A 22,749-nucleotide genomic window follows, 5' to 3' on the forward strand; every position below is an offset into this window, starting at 1 on the left:
ATTTGAATCAAGGAGAAAACTACCAAGAAACTAGAGACACATGGAGCTGTTTCCATAGTTCTTACCAACTCTGTACATACATCTTTGTCTGATTGAGTCCTTTCTCTTGCTTTCATTGTGGCACGTTGCAACTTGCTAATTCTCACGTTGCAATTCTTACTTACTCTGCCCTAAGGCTAGGCACACACAAGTTAGTCAAGACAAGACATGATCAGACACGTTTAGTCACAATACTTCGCATAGTTGCTTATGAAGACATGTCTAATTGCATTGACTAAGGCTAGGCGCACACCAGTTAGTCAAGACAAGACATGATCAGACACGTTTAGTCAAAATACTTCACATAGTTGCTTATGAAGACATGTCTAATTGCATTGACTAAGGCTAGGCGCACACAAGTTAGTCAAGACAAGACATGATCAGACACGTTTAGTCACAATACTTCGCATGGTTGCTTATGAAGACATGTCTAATTGCAATGACTAATCAGTGTGAGTTGCGTCATAAGCAACAATAAGCAACATGTCTTGTCTTGTCTTGACTAACTGGTGTGCTCCTAGCCTTAGTCAATGCAATTAGACATGTCTTCATAAGCAGCTATGTAAAGTTTTGTGACTAAACGTGTCTGATCATGTCTTGTCTTGTCTTGACTAACTGGTGTGTGCCTAGCCTTAGTCAATGCAATTAGACATGTCTTCATAAGCAACTATGTGAAGTATTGTGACTAAACGTGTCTGATCATGTCTTGTCTTGTCTTGACTAACTGGTGTGCGCCTAGCCTTAGTCAATGCAATTAGACATGTCTTCATAAGCAACTATGTGAAGTATTGTGACTGAACGTGTCTGATCATGTCTTGTCTTGTCTTGACTAACTGATGTGCGCCTAGCCTTATTGTCCTCACTCTATCTAAGCTTTAATCATACCACAGAGAAGAAAAGAAATATTTCACATAACTGCCATACTTTAAAGTCAAGGCTATTTAGCTATCCTATTATATTAAGTGAGCAATTTCTGTATTCTCTTTATATTTTTATAATATCTGGCTATTTTTAGATCTGGTTATCTGGTTATTTATGTTCAACGGATCTCGTTAACGGCTCCAACGATTTTCACGAAATTTGGAACATAGTAGGTTTATTATATAAAAATTCGATTGCACTAGGTCTCATCCTTGGGAAAACTCGCTGAGCGACATTGAAAGGATAATTCATCCTTTTAACAGGGCACTCTTTATAACACTGCATAAGGGCTTATCTTAACTCCTGACCGCGGACGAAAATTTTATATTTTTTTGCGCTCAGTAAAATTTGTCAAATCATTTTTTTTTAATTATAAGTATTATTGTATACATTTATATATATTTTCCCATTTATACATTCTTAATAAACTAAGCTCATGTTATATGATTAATTCTATTTCATTTTTTGTTTATAAAGGATTTTTCTGATTATATTTTCTGTGATGTATACTATTTTCTTTGAAATTGTAATTGTTTTGATTGACAAAATAAATTTGAATTTGAATTTGACTGAAACAGCTGTGGATAGTAAAAGAGTTAGTGAGCGAGTGAGTATGTGAAAAATCAAAATATCGCATCCCCGAAATTCATAAGATGACATATAGCTGTGAAATATAAACACGATCATTTTAGAGAATGATTGTGTTCTGTTTATCAATAAATAAAAAATATCGGGGCACCAAGAGCTTCACTCGTTATTTTCATTTATTAATAAACAGAACCATAGCCTACTAAAGATAGATCTAAAGTAAGCCATGACAGAACACAATTCTCTAAAATGATCGTGTTCATATTTCACAGCTTGCTATTTATGTCATCTTATGAATTCGGGGATGCGATATTTTGATTTTTCACATACTCAATTTTTTACTATCCACAGCTGTTTCAGCCAAGGATGAATTATCCTTTTAATGTCGTTCAGCGAGTTTTCCCAATGGAATTTTTATATCATAAACCTACTGTATTCCAAATTTCGTAAAAATCGTTAGAGCCGTTTACGAGACCTGTTAACATAAATAATCAGATAACCAGATATTATAAAAATATAAACAGACATACAGAAATTGTCACTTAATCTAATAGGATAGCTAAATAGCATTGACTTTAAAGTATTCAACCAAGGATGAATTATCCTTTTAATGGATCCGTTCAGCAAGTTTTCCCAAGGATGACACCTAGAGTAATCGAATCTTTATATCATAGACCTACTACGTTCCAAATTTCGTGAAAATCGTTAGAGCCGTTTTCGAGATCCGTTAAACATAAATAACCAGATATAAAAATAGCCAGATATAAAAATAACCAGATATATAAATACAGAAATTGCTCACTTAATATATAATAGGATAACGAGCGAAGCTCGGTGTCCCGATATTGTCGTTGATACTGTGAAATTAGTTCTTTTAACTTTGTTCAAATTAAATTACTAAATCAGTATGTAAAGTAGATAAGTATGCCCTTATTTTCATTATTTATCAGATCCTTGGGGGGCCTAGATCCAGGTCTCCGCCTTAATTGGCGCCCCTGATAAAGTAACAAGCAATGAAACCAACCTGATAGTCGCCAGTTTGGTTCTCATCAGTGACCTTGACCATGAGATGCGATGAGCTGGAGACGCGGACGGCGCTTACATTGCTCGCCGCGGCGCTAGTGTTGAGCAGCCTGCCAGCGTGTCGCCAGCGCACTCTCTCGGCCGGCACGTTCAACGAGCACTCAAAGTTCACCTAGTCATCACAATTCAATTCAATTTTATTCAGAAATAAATTAATACATTACACAATGAATAAATGAACCTTATTACAAGTGTACCAATAAAAAATGAAAATGTAATAATAGATAACAGCTGTGCTAATAATAGTAAATTTGTGTTTCTGTTCTGGTTCAACATTTTGCAAAATTACTCAAAAACTTCCAATTTGTAGAGATTTGAGTAAAATATCTTAGCATTTAATCAGTTTTTAAATATCAAAATTTTGAATTTTCAGTTTAGTCATTAGGTTTGAAGTGGAAATTGTACTTTTTAAGTGAAAAGTGAAATCTTAACCTCATTCTTTTTTGAAACTTTTATTTGTAAAAATTTGGGACATGACAGTTTTGGGCTATGCCTGTTGTCTTCTCCCAATCATATTATATATTAAAATTATTATTTGTGATTCTCAATGAAATAAATAAATATTGATAGAAATAGATATATCAATAACATATTGATACATCACTCTTATTCAAACATTGAATAAGCGACATATTGATGACAGAAAAATATTGGTTATATCGATATATGATTATCACTAAATTGCCCTGTACTTATAGTCTGTCCAAACTGCCATGAAACTGCGCTTGTGTTTGTGTGTGAGTAGTAGGAGGGTCTGCCTAGTTATTCAGAGCTCATGCCTGTTTGGACAGAGTATATGATTGTATTTTTCAGTCTCAAAAAGGACTGTTAATATCAAGGAAATCAAATTGAAAACATGAATCCATCCTTATGTATAGGTATGTATAATGATAAATGAGTTCTGAAAATTGAAAACATTGACAAATTGGTATAGAAATATTGATAAACCTGAAATAACTGAAAGTGAAGAATCAATATATTTATCTATTTATTGGAACCCAAATAACACTGATGTATCAATATTTTAGTTCCAATATCAATTTTCTATTGTGAGGTCCACTTTCTATCTCTCTCCACTTTATGGCAGTAGAGAGAGATAGGGGAACAACATTGCCAATCCTCTGTCTTGTCAATGCCTTCTATAGATGGTAGCTGATACAGGTTTATTAATGTAATATTAACTGTTCATTCTTGTTTAAAATAAACAATCATATTTTATTAAGCAAGAAATGATTTTTTCAATGATTTCATAATTAAGATGTAATATTTTGTTAATTAATTATTAATTCTACATTGTTAAAAGATGATCTGGCAACAGAGCAAAGAGAGAAAGAGATAGTGCTATCCGCTTTGATAAATGATAAACAAGGATAGCAATACCATTGTTAATCAAACACTGACATTATGATGTGGACCTCACTATAGTTCCAATCTATCAATATTCTAGTTTTGATATATCAATATAGCCTACAGTATTTCAGATATCAACATTTTCATTCCAATATATTGATATTCTAGTTTCAATATATCAATATTCAGTATTTAAGCCTACTATGTATTGATATTCAGTTGTCATTGCTACAGTGCTCACCTCATCACCAGGCGGCGCCACTATTGGCTCAGGCGAGCGAACAAACCACAGACCAACATAGCTGCAGACAGGTGTCACTGCAACTGAAGCTAGCAGCAGACATACCGCCCACCCAAATGGTCCTCCGGTCCGGATAATCACTCCCCTCCCCCGCGGGCCAACTAGCCCCCTCCCACCCATGCACGCACTGCCGCCGGCCATTGAACTCCAAGCATTCCTGTAACACAGACAAACAATGGTAAGTGAAATAGTTTCTAGAAATGCAATGACATGGATAAAATAAGGAAAGGAAAATTAATGAGATTGATTTTGGAGAATTTTAGATGTCTTGAAATCAGAAGATTGAATTTGAGCATTTATTCCTGCAACACACAAAACACTAATAGGGCCCAAACTTGGTTTGAACAGAGAAAGACCAGGTGTTTCTTTGAACCACAAATAGAATGCATTCTAATAAATGTGACCAAAACCTACATGTAATTAATTATTGTAGATTAGTATTAAAATGGAGATGGTCATATGCACCATGTTCATTTACCCCTGTCTTGCAATAACATGGATAAAATGAGAAAAGAAAGATTGATGGGATTTGATTTTAGGGAATTTTGAAAGTCTGAAATATCACCAACAATAATTGAATTTGAGCATATAGTTACAAGCATGATAATTATATACATCTGATTAGTTATATCTATACTGATTGATAATTTGGTGTAGAAATCAATTTGGACTATTCGAGATTAAATTAAGAAATAGAAAAAGTTTTGGGCTGTCTTTTCTTTCCTGAATGTTGTATTTGTTTCATCCTGAAAAAATAAAAGGATGAATAATGTCAGAAAATCTATTTTAAAGGGGGTTGGGAACACAATACTAACGAATAAATTCCTATTATCAAGTTTGAATGTTGAATTCACCCTTCTATTGATTTTTGAGAGAAAGCAGGGATCAATAAAATAATGATGATTGTAATTGATGATATGGATTCATTCTATCCATAAAATATTAATTATTTCATCCGAATTATAGATTAATTCATAAATACCTCTCCCATAGCAGTGAAACTGAAATTCAACTAATACAATGAATATAGAAATATCATCTCTTTCAAATTTTATTGAATGTCTTCATTTAAAACAAAAATTCAAAATTTGAATTCAATTCAAAAAGTTATTTATTCGTCATAAAAAACAAAATAATCTGCTGTGAGTTCTACATACACTTACAAGAACTCATACATAAGAATAATATTTTTTTTATAATAATAAACTCAAACAAAATAGTTGAAATTTAATCAACAAAAAGTTTTGATCATGATTGAGATTCATAACTCATCAGGATTAAATTCATCAGGGAAGAGTCGTGAACCGACAGTGCTTTCATTCAGGAATGATCTCCACATGGACCTGAGGTCTGTGTGTGAAGACTAGTTCTTCGGATTTCCAATATGTTTGGAAGATTCCGAGGAATGATTCAGATTCTCGTAAGTTAAAACATTCATGTGAATAAGGATAGACTTTTTAAATAGATAAGACAGTAATGTGAGGGGTATTGATTAGTCATTGATGTTCAGAACTGAACTAATCATTGATAATATTATACTAGATGTATTATAATAGATTATACTAGATATATCTTATACTAGAATATTGTATTTATTTCATTCTGAAAATAAAAAAGAATGAATAGTCTATGAAAATTCATTTTCAAGGGGTTTGGAAGGGTTGATAGAATTGGCTGACTCCATGTTAAACTGCCGTATGAATCAAAACTGCTCTGATCATTTATGGTATTGACTCATATGGGGAGTCTGCGGATTCCGAGTTAGCCAATTCTATCAACCCATTGGGAACACACAATACTATCGAATAAATTGATACTATCAAGTTTGAATGTTGAATTCACCCTTCTATTGAGTTTGGAGAGAAAACAGTGTTCAATAAAAGAATGATGATTGTAATTGATGATATGGATTCAGTCTAACCATAAAATATCAATTATTTCTTCTAAATTATATATTTATTCATTAATACTTCCCTCATAGCAGTGAAACTGAAACTCAACGGATAAAATGAATATAGAAATTTCATCCCTTTCAAATTTCATTTAATGTCTTTATTCAAACAAAAATTCGTTTTGAATGATTCAAGTACAGTATGAAGTTCTGTACCGTTCACGTTTGAGGTATAGTATGTATTTTCGTTCAAGATTGATTATAGCTTCAAAATTATATCTCATAATTAATTGACAAATTTTTTTCCTCTTCCAAAAGTTGCTTGAAATGCATGTTTCCTTGAAAAAGGAGCTGAAGAGCCATGCAGTAGCCTATTCCTTTTCCATTTAAAATTATTATTTACAGGATGATTGATACACAGATGAATCTACAAAAAGTAGTAGAAAACATTTAAAAAGAACCTAGTTCAATACAATTTATCAAACTCACGCAAAATGAAGATTACAAACTGAACAATATTCATGATGAATGAATTAATGAATGAGTAACAACTGAATACTTTAGGTTAGTTGAGTAGTTGAATAATTGTAAATTAAGTCATATGTGATCAGTATCAAATATGAGAAATGCTAAATTAATTTGATGCTTATATAAATTGAAAGGTTCAACTGACATAATAAAGTCCTATTGAAATCTACTCACAATTCAAGTTCACCTGTAACTAATATGAGAAATGCTTCATTAATTTGATGCCTATATAAATTGATAGATAAACGGAATAATAGTCCGATAGAAATCTACTCACAATTCAAATTCATCTGTAACTAATATGAGAAATGCTAAATTAATTTCATGCTTACATAAATTGAAAAATAAACAGAATAATAGAGCCCGATTTAAATCTACTCACAATTCAAATCCACCTGAAGATCGTACAAAATCATTCAAACAACAAAACTTATACTTTCAATTTAATCAAGTCTATCAATCGAAGTATCCAAACACAAGAAGCTTATGCTAACAGCATCACTCACAAAATGATGGGGCAAATGAAAGAGTCCCGTTTTTATACTGTGAATCAAAATTTCAAATGAGGTGGGTGGCCCGCATAACAATCCAAGTTCAAGTATTTTCGAAATGGCGAATCTAGGGGCAGGAGCAGATTTTTGAAATTTGAAACCACTATCCTAGGATCGACCCCTATGTGCGGATGACGCAGGGATACCAACTAACAAAAGCCCATGCATACGATTAGAGTGAATTGAAGTTATTATTAAGGATGAATTGTTAAGGAAACAACCGAATTGAATATCGGTTTACTGAAGCAGCTGGTGGTATTGAAGATTCAGTGTGTAGGATGATACCACTTATTCATGGAAGAAACACTAAAAATTGAATCTTTATGAATTCCATTTTTGTATATTAAAGAATATCAATTGTTTGCTATTAGAATGAATATAGTTCCCCCAATTGAATCCTACTGGACTACCAAATTATCACAAACTAAAATATCAGGTGTGGCGCACTCACACAACTTTCCTTGCCGTTATGAAAATTGATCACCTGACGCTAGTGTTCCCGCGCATACTAGTTTACTATTCTGAGTCAGCTGGTGACAGGACAAAAACGCTCGATAGAAACGAGATCTGCTATCTCTTCATAGTGAATGATCTAATAGAATCAACAGTTTGCAATTGAAATAATAACATTTTCTCTAATTTCGAGCTTATTTTAAATTTTAAGAGAAAATGTTACTGAACATTAATTGTAGAGATTATCATGCTGAATCTTTTCCACTTGAATTTTTTTGTTTAAATTGTATCTGAAGCCTGATAATTGGGAATCTAAAATCAAACTTTCAATAGATAAAGCGGAGCTCCTGAAATTTTTACAGATATGGGACTTGTGGCAATTGATAGAGCTTAACAATGACTATATTAGGTATAAATTTGATCAAAATCGTTGGAGCCATTTTTGAGAAAATCGCAAAAACCCTGTTTTTGACAACATTTCGCCATTTTAGCCGCCATCTTGTATTGCATTTGATCGAAATTGTTCGTGTCGGATCCTTATAGTGTAAGGACCTCGAGTTCCAAATTTCAAGTCATTCCGTTAATTGGGAGATGAGATATCGTGTACACAGACGCACATACACACACACACACACACACACACACACACACACACACACACACACACACACACACACACACACACACATACACACACACACACACAGACCAATACCCAAAAACCACTTTTTTGGACTCAGGGGACCTTGAAACGTATAGAAATTTAGAAATTGGGGTACCTTAATTTTTTTCGGAAAGCAATACTTTCCTTACCTATGGTAATAGGGCAAGGAAAGTAAAATTAATGATGAATGAAAAAAAATAACAATGAAATGCTGTAGTTGAGTAGTTGAATATTGTAAACAAAGTGATAATAAATATCAAGTATGAGAAATGCTACATAGATTTTATAAACCTGAATATAATACCACTAATACCAACAGGCCATCAAATATAATGAAGTCAAGTCGCTTCATTCATTGGAATTTCATGGTAATAGTATCAACTAGTCTTGATAATTTCAATTATTATTCCAATCATCTCATGTTAAAAAGCATTAATGTTTATTTATCTTGTTGAATAACATAAGTATGGTTTCAATCAGATCATTATTCAAGCGTTTCCATGGAACCCCAGCATATTTGGGTTACATGATTCTTGAACTCACGTAGAGAAATTCACAAGAAAAAATAAATTCTAATTATAAAAATTTCAATTTCAAGAAATATGTAATAGTTTCAATACATTTGTAGATTTTATCTTGTCAAGGATTTCTTGTTATTAGACTACATTAATTCAAATAATTCACTTACTACAAATGATCATTCAAATTGCTCTCTTTAGCTCGCAATTAGTCCTGCATTTAGACAGACTGGAAAGAGTATTTTGGCACGCTTAATCTTCTTATAGGACAATGAATAGCCAAGATTAATTACAATATCCCATTACCATGTTTATCGGACTTCGGGAGGTACTTCCGGTATTCTCTCTCATTCTCCCTCACACTCTCTCTCTTTCTCTCCCTCTTCAAAATACTCTCTCCCTGTCCCCTATGGTTCCTTCTCGCTTCATCATTATTTCTATCCTTCATTTTTTCGATTTTATGGCTTCCTATCGACTTGTGAGGCCCTACTTGTTTGCCTCTCATTTCCTGTAAATGATCACTTGAAAGTGATATCACTTCTTCATTTCTTATCTATATCCTCTGTCTATTTATTATCAAGCCACGTGCTATAGAGTATCGGAATTTTGGCGAAAAACAAAACCTACAAGGGTGTTATTATCAACGTGGGGAGTCTATTGAGGTAGATATACGAACTCATTATATACTAATATACACCGGATTTTAATAACACAATAGGTATTAATGTGTTTCAAGAAGATTTTTGATATGGAATTGTTAAATCACCGGAGACCTTTTGTACGATAATAAAATAACGCAATAGGTAATAACTTTCAATTTGATTTGAAACTAGTATATTTTAACTCACTTTTATACTGACATTGATTCATTTTATTTTGAGTTGAGGAGTTATGGTTTACATTAAGACTGTGCAAAGGCTAAAAATAAACATTCTACTCATGATTTTTTTCTGAAAGCAATACTTTCCTTACCTATGGTAATTGGGCAAGGAAAGTAAAAATGTTAATGTATCTATACTTGTAGACTAATATTGATCAACTACAAATACTATAGAGAGATAATTGTCATAAAAACGTGAATTTTGTAGACTAATTCAAGGCTGTGCAAAGGCTAAAAATTAACTTTTTACTCTTGATATTTTTCAAAGTTTTTCGATTTTTATATCATCAAGCTATCAAAATGAAAAAGTTTTTTTCGGGAAAACATTTTTTTTTCAATCATTACTTTTTGAGATATGAGCGCCTAAAGTTCGAATTTTCGGGACAGAACATTTCAAATTCGGTAATAGATAAATCCATGAGATTTAGAGGATGGATTCTCCATGGTACTGTTGATCTAGTAGAACAAAAATTTTCTGGAAATGTCAATTTTCGAAAAAGTTATTCAATTTACCAAAAATAACTTAACTAAAAGTTATTTTTATTAAATTGAATAACTATATCAAAAATTAATATTTTCAGAAATTTTTTGTTCCACTAGATCAACAATACCATGAAGAATCCATCCTCTAAACCTCATGGATTTATCTCATACCGAGTTTGAAATGTTCTGTCCCGAAAATTCGAACTTTAGGCGCTCATATCTCAAAAAGTAATGATCAGAAAAAAATGTTTACCTGAGAAAACTTTTTAATTTTGATAGCTTGATGATATACGAATTGAAAAACTTGAAAAAATATCACGAGTAAAAAGTTTATTTTTAGCCTTTGCACAGCTTTAATGATAAAACTGATAAATTCCTAGTTTTTTAACTATAATGAGGTCCACGTTATAATGGCAGTGTTTGATTAGCAATGGTATTGCTATCATTGTCTATCATTCAACAAAGCGGATAGCGCTATCTCTTTCTCGCTTTGCTCTGTTGCCAGATCTTTAACAATGTAGAATTGATAATTAATTGAAAAAATATTTCATCCCAATTATGAAGTAATTGGAAAATATAATTTCTTGCTTAATAAAATATAATTGATTATTTTAAACGAGAATGAATAGTTAATCAGTATCAGCTACCGTCTATAGAAGGCATTGACAAGACAGAGATTCGGCAACGTTTTTCTGCCATTATAACGTGGACCTCACTATAGGAATTTATAGGGAATTTAGTCACACATTGATACAAAATACAAATTAGGGGGTTCAGGTCAGCAATTGAAAGCTGCTAAAAACTGTTTTAGACTAGCCTTTTCAAATTTTTGAAGCTTTAATACAATAATTATCAATTTAATCAACTGAAATTAATTCGATTCATATTAATTCAAGAAACTTGTTGATTGTACGATTCTAATTCTTAAAAGCCAACCTATACTATTAAACGAGCAACTTCTGTTTATATGTTTAGATGTTTGTATGTTTAGATGTTTGTATTTCACCGGATCTCGAGAACGGCTCTAACGATTCTCACGAAATTCAGAACATAGTAGGTTTATAATATGAAGATTTGATTGCACTAGGTCTCACCCCTGGGAAAACTCGCTGAAGGACATTAAAAGGATAATTATTATTCATCCTTGGGAAAACAGATGATAATAATTATTATTTCGTCGTCTGTTGATGATTGAAGTGAGTGAGCGACTTCATGTGTGTGGGACTGTGTCAAAATTATGACTCAGCTGTTGAACATTTATAATTATTCAATCATGTACTTAGTGCCAGTTGCAAAAAAACCGGGTTATTTTCAACCCTGATTAATTCCAGTAGATTCATCTTTCTGAAATGGTCTTCTCTGATTTGGTTCACGTAAAGTTAATCAGGATTAAAATTTGACCGGCTTTTGTGCAACTGGGCCTTTGTGAGGGAAATTTTTGCAATCCTCTGGGAATTAATCTCAATTTACTGTGATTATATAGAACATTTCTGTATGAAAAACCTCAAACACTAATAGCAGATAACATGCCATTTAATATCGGAGAAATGCATCAATTTGTAGAGAATTGGGGATTCAAAATTACCACATCAAGTCCATACCATTCAAAATCAAATGGATTAGCAGAAAAGGCAGTTGGAATATTTAAAACGATGTTTAAAAAGGCAGCTGCAAACAAGCAAGATTTGGAATTGTATTTACTAAATTATCGTAATGCTCCCGTAGCTGGATTGGGATATACACCTTCACAGCTTCTTAATAGCAGACATATAAGAACCAAGATTCCTATACCACATTACGCATTGAATCCAAAAATTGTACCTAATGAGATAATCGACAAGATGGCAAAGAATCAATCGATTCAAAAACTTTACCATGAACGTAATGTATCTAAGAACACCGAAGATTTTGTAGTTGGAGAGGAGATATATATGCAGAATTTTGAAAATATTCATAACAAAGAATGGGAAAAAGGAAGAATGATTGAGAAATTACCACAACCACGTTCATTCCTGGTTAGAAACAATAATGGCGGTGTTCAGCGAAGAAACACAATAATTCATGTACGAAAAATAAAAAGGGAATATAGGATAATATATGACTAATATAAAGTCTAAAAGAGGGAGATGTTACAGATGATATTCATTATTATCATATGATTTCAATACATTAGTTACCAGAACGTTAATAACAGTTTAGTCTTGAATGTATTAAAATAAAGATGATTGATATGAAGAGTATTATTTATTCAATATCTAACAATGAATATTATGAATGTTATTATAATTTCTTCTCTCGTAATAATTTTTTTTATGCTTTTGTACTCCAGAGCGGTCCCCGATATTGGTTTATTAGTAAGTAAACCAATATCGAACCATTTGTGAGCGATTGTTTATTGTCGAATTGAAAAATATCGATTCTAAACAAAGATGACTCTTTGTCGAGAATTCAATCATCAATCTAACCACTTTTCTAAATTAAATATCGATCTAAAACCAATGTCTGAGCTCAAAATAGGAATTACATAACTGCCCATAAAATAGAATATAAATTGAATATTCCAGTTGCCAGGTAAGGAGAATCAAAGGAGCCGATAATATAATATAATGTACTAGTGATGTAGAACTCGAAAAGGATTTGGCGATTAGGTTAATTATACAGCTTCCAACACCGGGCATGATGTTTTCTTTCTTTTTCTTACTCTCAATTATTTTTCCGCGCACTCGTTCTGTCTCGCTCCCTCTCATGCCATCTGATTGATCTAATTATCCTGGAAGCTTGGGCAGACACATCATTCGACCAGCGTTTGATTTAGAACCGAAATTAGTTTTGTGTGTGTGTGTGTGTTGTGTGTGTGTGTGTGTGTGTGTGTGTGTGTGTGTGTGTGTGTGTGTATGAGTGTTCTAAAGTGGTCAGTCGAAAATATCAGTGAAAAAAATTGGTAGAAGAAGCTAAAGATTGAGAAAAGGAGAGGAGGAGGAGGAAGAGTAGGAGGAAGAGTAGGAGGAGAAGGTTGATAAGAGGAAGGAGATGAAATAGGAAGAGGAGGAGGAGAATAGAATGGGGAAGAGCGAGAAAGAAAATGATAGGAGAAGAATTAGCAAAAAAAAGAAGAAAACTAATAAGAAATTGAAGGGGATGAAGAATTAGTATAATAAGGAGAAATAGAAAAAAGAAGGAAAAGAAGCACTAGAAGGAGAAGAGATGAAAGAGGCTAGAGATTGAAAAGTAGAAGGAGGAGAGAGTAGAAGGAGAACAAGGAGAAGGTTAATAAGAGGAAGGAGATGAAATAGGAGGAGGAGAACAGAATGAGGAAGAGAAAGGAAAAAATGAGAGGAGGAGGATGAGGAAAAAGAAGGAGAAGAAAGCGAATAAGAAGAGGCAAGAACAGAATGGTGAGGAAGGATGAGGATGAGGGAAAGAAGGGATAGGAGAACAAGAGAAAGAAAAAAGAAGAAGAAGATGAGGGACGAGGAGAGAAAAAAGGAAAAGAGGTTAAGAGTGGGAGGAAGAAGAAAAAGAAGAAGAAGAAAAAAGGAGAAAAAAATAAGAAGAAGAAGGAGGAGAAGGAGAAGAAGAAGTAGAAGGAGAAGAAGTAGAAGGAGAAGGAAAAGGAGAAGGAGAAGAAGAAGAAGAAGAAGAAGAAGAAGAAGACGAAAAATTTTCGAGATGAAGTAGACGAACAAGAAAAAGCAGTGAGAGAAGTCGAAAGAAGAGGAGGAATTGGAATAAGATGAAGAGGTAGTTGAAGATGAAAGAAAATATGAAGAAGAAGAAGAAGAAGGAGAAGTGAAAGAAGAATAGAGAGAAAAAAGAACAAAGGGGAAGGAGAGAACAATAAAAATAACAGAGAGTAGAACAAACAGAAGATAGGGAGGAGAAAAATAGATGTGAGAGAGGATGAAGAAGAGGAAGAAGTCAACAGATGAGAAGTGGAAGGAGAAGAATAGGACGAAAAAAGGAGAAAAGATAAAAACCAGATAGGGGAGTAAGAATAGGAAAAAAATATGAAGACGGTGAAGGAGAAGAGGGGAAAAGTAGCAGAGTGGGAGAAAAAAGAGGAATTGAAAGAAAAATATAGAGTAGGAGGAGGAATTTTTATAAAAGGAAAGAAAAAACATATCAAGGTCGTTTGATTCGGTAGGTGTTATCTTAGCAATAACATCTCATAATTCCATTGCAGCATTGCAATTATGAAAAAATAGATGTCAAACATAGCCAATTAAGCGATTAAAATGAGAGGAGAAAAAGTAGGACTGGATCATTCCATAGTAAGGTAGAAGATATGAAGAAATAAAGTGGTAGAAATCACCTAAAAAAGTGAAATGAAATGAAAAGATTAAGTAGTTATTGGCTGAAGAACGAAGAAAAACTTGTGAATCAGGGTATTAAATTGATCATGTTGTCTCTTCCTAAAATTGGTTTTTATTTTAACCGACATAAAGATGAAATGAATGAAGTTCCAGGAGGATCATGATTTGAATTAAATTATTTATTGAATAAAAAATTTAATTTCTACACATGGAAATACATTAGAAATTGCATTTGTTCAAATATTAATTCCCGGGCTGACAAATAATTTTTTAATAGTAGGGCTCATCGAATTTCCATCTAATTGTTTACCCTGTTGACAATATTAGCAGTAGCAGAAGTCTTCAGGGTGATTTACAGCATTTAATCAGAATTAATGTTTAGTAATAATTATAAATTCATTGGAATTCTGTAGAAATTAGAATGAACTAGAATAGTAGTAGTTTCAACAGCATATTGTGCATCATTTTCAATTCATTATTTTTTCGCCACACTGCACAGAAAGCAGGCTGTTTTCCAGTCCCTAAGTAGATCTGAAAGACATTGTTTGCAGACGACTCTCGTCTGACGTCAGAACAGGTTTCTTTCCGGCCTACGCTGGAAACAACGCCGGAAAGAGTACCCTTTCCAGCCGCTAACATGCAACTAAGAAAGGTGATCAAAAAACAGCTGATCAAAAAACTTTTCATTATTTGTGTTTATTATTCAATAATTGAAACATTTATAATAATATCATCTTATTGTCATTTGAAAGAATGAAAAAGTATAAACTAAACCTCCCACATAATTGATATCATCTTTTAGGTTATTTAGACAAATCAGAATAAAGAATAAAAATACTTGGACAATTTCCTAATATTCAGATTACCTCAAATTTGCTAGAGCTATCACCTTCCACTTCTGCTTTCGGAAGTGCTTAGTAAACAACACTATTCTCATATATATATATAATATATATATATATATATATATATATAATATATATATATATATATATATATTGTTTTTTTTTGTGTGTGTGGCGAAAAATAGCGTTCGCACCACGGGCAAAAATGTTTTTTCGCCCCACTTGGATGTAATGAGCTGGTTTACGTGCGTCATATGGAGGCCGAAAGTGATTGTTTTCTGACCAGGCCGGTAAAATTTTTACGGCCCTAGGGCTGTAAAATAACCTTGAAGTCAGCTGATTCTGATTTGATGTGAACGTGTTTACAAAATAGTTTATGAAACGGAATCAGTTTATGCTTCTAGAATTGAATAAAGTTTTTGCAATAAGATACTATCATTTTATTTGGATGAATGAAATACAAATGAGATATTATAAACTATTCAAATTCAATTTTCAGAGTATAATAGAATCTAACCTCAAACCTCCTAGTAAAGCGTTTATCACGGAACATGGTGGATAAACGGAATCATTTTATGCTTCTAGAATTCAAGAAAGTATTCTGTATAATATACTATCATTTATTTAAATGAATAAAATACAGATAAGATATATATTATAAACTATTCAAATAATTCGATTTTCATAGAAGAATAGAACTTCTAACCTTAACTTCCATTGACATTCAGATTCAGATCACATCAGATTGGCCGAATTTCAAGTGTGCTAAAACAGCTGATCAAAAACTTTTTCAAGTGTGATAAACCAGCTGATCAAAAACTTTTTCAAGTGTGATAACCAACTGATCAAAAACTTTTCATTATTTGTGTTTATCATTCAATAATTAAAGCATTTATAATAATATCATCTTATTGTCATTTGGAAGAATAAAAAGTATAAACTCAACCTCTTACATAATTGAACATAATCTTTTAGGTTATTTAGACAAATCAGAATAAAAAATAAGAATACTTGGACAATTTCTTGATATTCAGATTTGCTAGAGCTATGACCTTCCACTTTTGCTTTCGGAAGTGCTTATAATAGACAATGAGAATAATTATTATTCTCATATATATATTGTTTATTTTTCTGTGTGGCGAAAAATTACGTTCTCACCATGGGCAAAAATGTTTTTCCGGCTCTCAATCTTTTCTAGTCCTCGGCCTACGGCCTCGGACTTGAAAACCGATTTCGAGCCAGAAAAGTCTCATTTTCGGCCCTAGGTGCGAAATATACTATTCCGGCTCTCAATCTTTTCTAGTCCTCTGCCTACGGCCTCGGACTTGAAAACCGATTTCGAGCCGGAAAAATCTCATTTTCTCCTCTAGGTGCGAAATATACTATTTCATGGAATAAGCTCATATAAGATCATAAGTTACGTTTACGTATAATTTGTGTTCGTTTTTATATTACCTATATCATTATATTACCTTTCCATTACACAGAACTTCTCATCTGATCATTACTGAATAATTGTTTGGATCAGACTCTCATAAGTAAATCACTAATAGAAAAAACATTATAATTTGAAACTCAAAAACATTCTAAGAAGAAAATATTCAAGAACACGTTTTGATCCAGATAATTCTCATAATACGGTCTTTAGAGCAGTATAAGACTGCAGATGAAATTGAATTTCATACACGAACAATTCTCAATTTAGCTTGCAATGAGTTTTTGAATCAGGAAGTTAAAATAAGCGAACCAAGTGCTAAATGGACGTGAAATGTCTCTGAGCCTGGCGCCAATAAAAAAATTAAATAGAAGTGGGGTGGAGAAGATAGAGAAGGAGGCTGAAGGAGGAAGAGGAGGTGGTGTTGGAGATGAAGGAGGAGAGGAAGAAGAAGAAGGAGAAGAAGAAGAAGAAGAAGAAGAAGAAGAAGAAGAAGGAGAAGAAGAAGAAGAGAAGAAGAAGAAGAAGAAGAAGAAGAAGAAGAGGAAGAAGAAGAAGAAGAAGAGAAGAAGAAAATTTATGACATTACTGAAGAAGATACCCATTGGACGAATGACCCCTATAAAATCAAGTGGAGAAAGCTTCCTTTGTGTTCGTTATTACGTTGATAGTAGCCATTTTATTTATTATTTAATTGAAAACTTACATATTTGAGGGCACCTGGAACTGAATCCCATTATTGCCCTCATAACACACATTGAGCATACAATTTGAAAAACAATACATTAAAATGAAAATAAAATAAATTAACTAATATACTATTGAGTTTTAGAAAAAAAAACAAGTTACAAAAAAAAAATAGAAAACCTTGCAAAAATGAAACTTATAGTATAGCAGATAAAAGAAGAAGAAAGACGTATGTAACTAATACCATAGAGAAACAATAGCGTGAGTAGATATCCCATGGTATAGGGAATTGATGTCGCAACTTTTACTGTTATCTCAAGCCGATTACGGTCGTATATTGTCAATTTTTACTGTTTTGTTGGGGTGATAGTGTATGAACGGCACAATTTGAGAGACTACCAGCGTCACACAGCTGCATAGCAACGAACTACGTGAACTATCGGCTCGGGATAACAGTAAAAGTTGTGACATAAACGCCCTATAACATGGGATATCTACTTATGCTATCGTTTCTCTATGCTGATACTGAAGAATTCAAAAAGAAAAGGAACAAAGAAAAGAGAATTATGAAAACTTTGCAAAGATGGAACTTATAGATAAAAACACTAATTATTATGTAATACATAGAAAAGAAAAACGCGTATAAATGGCGAACCAACCACAAGCGAGTACCATATTTTGAAACCAACTGGGACACGCCTCCAAGGTCCGCAGAAGAAGAAGAAGAAGAAGAAGAAGAAGAAGAAGAAGAAGAAGAAGAAGAAGAAGAAGAAGAAGAAGAAGGAGAAGAAGAAGATGATGATGATGATGATAATGATGATAATGATGATGATGATGATGATGATGATGAAGAATGATGCATGCAGATGAAAGGTGAGGCGAAAAAAGTGAAAGAACACAGAATACTGTATTGATAGTAAATAGATAGATAGTAACAGAAAATAAAAGTAACGTTTTGGCAAAATATGTTTGAAACGAGTAGAGTCTATTTCCTCTTAGTGTTTTCGTATTATTTCTGAGATCTATCTTGCCATTCGCCGAAAGGATTGGCGTCTGATTTTGGAAACTAAAACCAGCTAGAGAATTGATGAACAGACTGTCCACAATCCACAAACCATAATCACTTGACTTTGTCGTTGAATTGACTAATTTGAAATTACTTTTTGTGTAGTTGAGAAGTTAATATTGTGGTAATTATTCATATTGAATGAAAAAGACTAAGAAATTGTCAAAAAACCACTGATTTATTGATAATTAGAAATACCGGTTTCGGTTATTACACCATTGTCAATCTCTGATAAACTAAAACTAAATACAAGAGCAGCAGAATTTATACTATTAGGCGAGTACTGCTATTGGTCGAGGGCATGAACGCCTGCCATTGGCCTAGCCAGACAGTCTCCTCCCACTCAACGGTGTGACAAAATGGCGGCTTAAGCAACAGAATCGCCATGATAATAAAATTTACTATCAGTACAAAATAAGAACCAATAAAACAAGTGTGAAAGATAATAAAACAGATATGTAAATGGAAAAACTATTGACTAATGTATGCTTACAATTTTATGATAAAACTAAATTCGTAGTGTTGTATTGGTTGAAATGAATCTGGTCATTTAAACTAAACTGGGAATTTTCCTTAATTACTCTTGTTATTTCTAAAGCCTCTAGAATATTCAAAGATCTGCCTTTGTTATTATCATGCAGAAACTCAACATTCTCCTTAACTGTGAACTTGTGATTATTTGTTATCAAATGTTCTGCAAAGTTAGATTCCCCATTTTGTTTATTCCAATCTCTGATGTGTTCTTTAATTCGACTTTTGATTAAATCCTAAATGGGGAATCTAACTTTGCAGAACATTTGATAACAAATAATCACAAGTTCACAGTTAAGGAGAATGTTGAGTTTCTGCATGTTAATAACAAAGGCAGATCTTTGAATATTCTAGAGGTATATTCTAGAGTATAAATTCTGCTGCTCTTGTATTTAGTTTTAGTTTATCAGAGATTGACAATGGTGTAATAACCGAAACCGGTATTTCTAATTATCAATAAATCAGTGGTTTTTTGACAATTTCTTATTCTTTTTCATTCAATTTGAAATTATTTGATTGTATGGTAACACCAAATAGTATGTACAACATCAACGACTTATTCTTTCAGATTTGAAATGATTTTGAAATCCACTTCTGTTAAATTAAAAACTGGATGCAGCTTGAAGTATTAAACAAATTTGAAAATTCAATATCTGGAGAATTCAACAAGGAAATTTTGCATCCAAAATACACGAATCAATACTATGCTATTTTTTCAAAACAAATTATTTAAAATCAATCCTATTATAGTGAGGTCCACGTTATAATGACAGTATTTGATCAACTTTGGTGTTGCTATCCTTGTCTATTATTCGACAAAGCAGGTAGTACTATCCTTTTCTTGCTCCACAACGATGCCAAATCTGTTTTTGACTATGTAGAGAAATAATTAATCAAGGCAGAGAATCGGCAACGCTGTTCTCCCATCTCAATCCACTGTCATCATAACGTGGATCTCACTATGGATAGATAACATTCTATTAGAATATCAAATGAATAATATTCTTATCTTCATACGGGAGAACTGTTTTGCAGTTGAATTATGATGCTCAGTGTTAATTTAATGTTTTTTCATGGCCCATCATTTCAATTGAAATTTATAACTTAATAAATATTGCCGCCACAGATCATAAAGGCTCATTGAGAATCTATAAATTCAAATATTTATGCTAAGATTGTCAATAAACATCGCTGCTAATATGTGAATCGTTTATATATCTTTATTTTTTTAGAAATCTATGACAGAGAATCAAGATCCTTCAAGACTTAACAAGAACTTTAAAATTGGAAAACATTGAATGAGTAATAAAACCGACTTAATGTTTTTCACTTTTACTGTTGTGCGTGATGATTTAACTTCAAAACCAATTAAGAAATTATTTAAGAAATGAGAATTGAACACAGGACTTGGAAAAATGTATCGTGAGTTTAAAGCTCAGGAAACAGCTAAAATTGTAACTGCTTCAGATGAATTTATATCCATAGAGGAATTCTTGAGAAAAACGAGATGGAAGAAGAAGAAGAAGAAGAAGAAGAAGAAGAAGAAGAAGAAGAAGAAGAAGAAGAAGAATAAGAATAGGAGGAGAAGGAGGAGGAGGGAATGATGATGATGATGATGATGATGATGATGATGATGATGATGATGATGATGATGATGATGATGATGATGATGATGATGAGGAGGAGGTGGAGGAGGAGGGGGGAGGAGTAGGAGGAGGATGAAGTGGAGGGGGAGGGGGAGGTGGAAGGGGGAGGAGAAGAAGAAGAAGAAAAAGAAGAAGAAGAAGATGATGATAGAAGTAGTAGAAGAAGAAGGAGAAGAAGAAGAAGAAGACGGATAAGAATAAGAAGAAGATGAAGAAGAAGAAGAAGAAGAAGAAGAAGAAGAAGAAGAAGAAGAAGAAGTCGAAAAATAATTATGTGTAGAACAGCCGATTGAAGTCGACGTGATGAGGGGATAAGGAGTTATTTAATGTGGCTATAAAACATAATAGCCAACATAAGTGATAATAAACGAACATCCATCTATTAAAAATTCAGTTCAGAATAATATTGATAGCTCACCCGCTAACGATTGAATCAGGTTAGTTGGTGAAAAAAAAATTAAAAGATGAATGTGCTCTAATAACATAGAAAAAGATGAGAGATATTTGGATTTTGAGTTTTAATGTGAGGCAAAGGTAATGAGAAGGTACGATTTAATCAAATGAATTTGGAAGAGATTCAGGAATTCATTAAAAGTATCTCAGATATCAGAACTCTGCCAAAAACGTTGAAAGTGGAATATTTACTGTTAAATTGCTCTATCTCCACGAGAAATTCAGCAAATATTTGATGAAAATAAGAAGCCCTGCCAGTACAATCCCAATTTAGACGTTTCAATTTCTACAGTTAGTAGGTTTCGTTAGTGATGAAACTGACGGTAAGAGTCTATCAACCGATCGAGTTCATTCACATTAACATTGATTCATCCATTCATTGAACATTGAATTAAACTGATTGAGAGTTAGAATTGGAATCCATAGAAATTCGAATAAAAACTACACCAATCACTACGCAATATCTTTCTCCACCGCCACTATAACGTGGACCTCACTATAGAAGAGATCCTTTGCTCTCTTTAGAACGAAAGTACACAAAGCAATGTTTAGAAACTCTTCTAAATTATCGGGTCTATTTCTCTCCCATCTTGAATGAATTCAATTGAAAATTTTAGATTTATAATATTTTCACTTTCAAATTCTGATGCAGGGTCTGAATGCTCTCATATGTGTATGCTTGATTTTCCTCAAATAAATCATTTGAAGACATACAAACGTTTGTTAAGCTGCGTTTACACCAAAGTTATCAACAAAATAAACATAAATTAATAGAGTTAATAAAAAAGTTAATTAATAAAGTTAATAACATCAAAAAAGTTAACATTAATAAAGTTATTAACAAAATGTTTATCTTTCCGTCCTTATAGATTCTATTAGATTGAACGGAACTTGACAAACACATATGCTCATCATGTTTATGATCAGTTATGTTCAATGTAACAGAATCTATAAGGACGGAGAAAAAATCATTTTGTTAATAACTTTGGTATAAACGCAGCTAAACAAACGTTTGTGTGTCTTCAAATGATTTATTTGAGGAAAATCAAGCTTACACATATGAGAGCATTCAGACCTCTGCATCAGGATTTGAAAGTAAAAATATCATAAATTTCAAACCAATCAATTAAGATAAGACTGAAATAGACGTAATTGTTTATATGAGTTCCAAAACACTGTTTTTGTTGTGTGCTTTCGTTCTAAGAGAGCAAAGGCTCTCTTTCTAGAAAAGAAATCCCCAATGACAATTATGGCATTCTAAATTGGTAAATAAAGAAATTTGAGTTTCATTGGAATGATACATGAAAAATTATATTGTTCAAGTTGTGGAAAGGGGTTCGAAAACCCGGTTGCACAAAAGCTTGTCTAATTTTAATCATGATTAAATTCCGAAACAATCGGAGAATGCTTTTTGAGAAGAAGGCTTCTCTGTTTGGATCTCGTGTCATTCAATCCTGATTAAAATTTAACAAAGCTTCTTGTAAAGAAGGCTTCTCTAGTTGGTTTTCGTTGCATTTATCATT

At 32.8% G+C, this 22,749-nt stretch overlaps 1 protein-coding gene across 1 annotated transcript in view; it reads right to left on the reverse strand.

Annotated features, from left to right (window-relative positions):
* LOC111054878 (interference hedgehog) overlaps positions 1 to 22,749 on the reverse strand; it is a 215,318-nt gene that overhangs the window by 38,675 nt on the left and 153,894 nt on the right. The window contains exons 3-4 of the mRNA XM_039437305.1: positions 4,223 to 4,439; positions 2,573 to 2,743 (exon numbers count right to left, since the gene is read on the reverse strand). Of these exons, the coding sequence (XP_039293239.1) occupies positions 2,573 to 2,743; positions 4,223 to 4,423 (372 nt within the window). The 5' untranslated portion in view covers positions 4,424 to 4,439. The remainder of the gene's footprint in view (positions 1 to 2,572; positions 2,744 to 4,222; positions 4,440 to 22,749) is intronic.

Source organism: Nilaparvata lugens, chromosome 11, assembly GCF_014356525.2.
Source record: "Nilaparvata lugens isolate BPH chromosome 11, ASM1435652v1, whole genome shotgun sequence".
Classification (NCBI taxonomy): domain Eukaryota; kingdom Metazoa; phylum Arthropoda; class Insecta; order Hemiptera; family Delphacidae; genus Nilaparvata; species Nilaparvata lugens.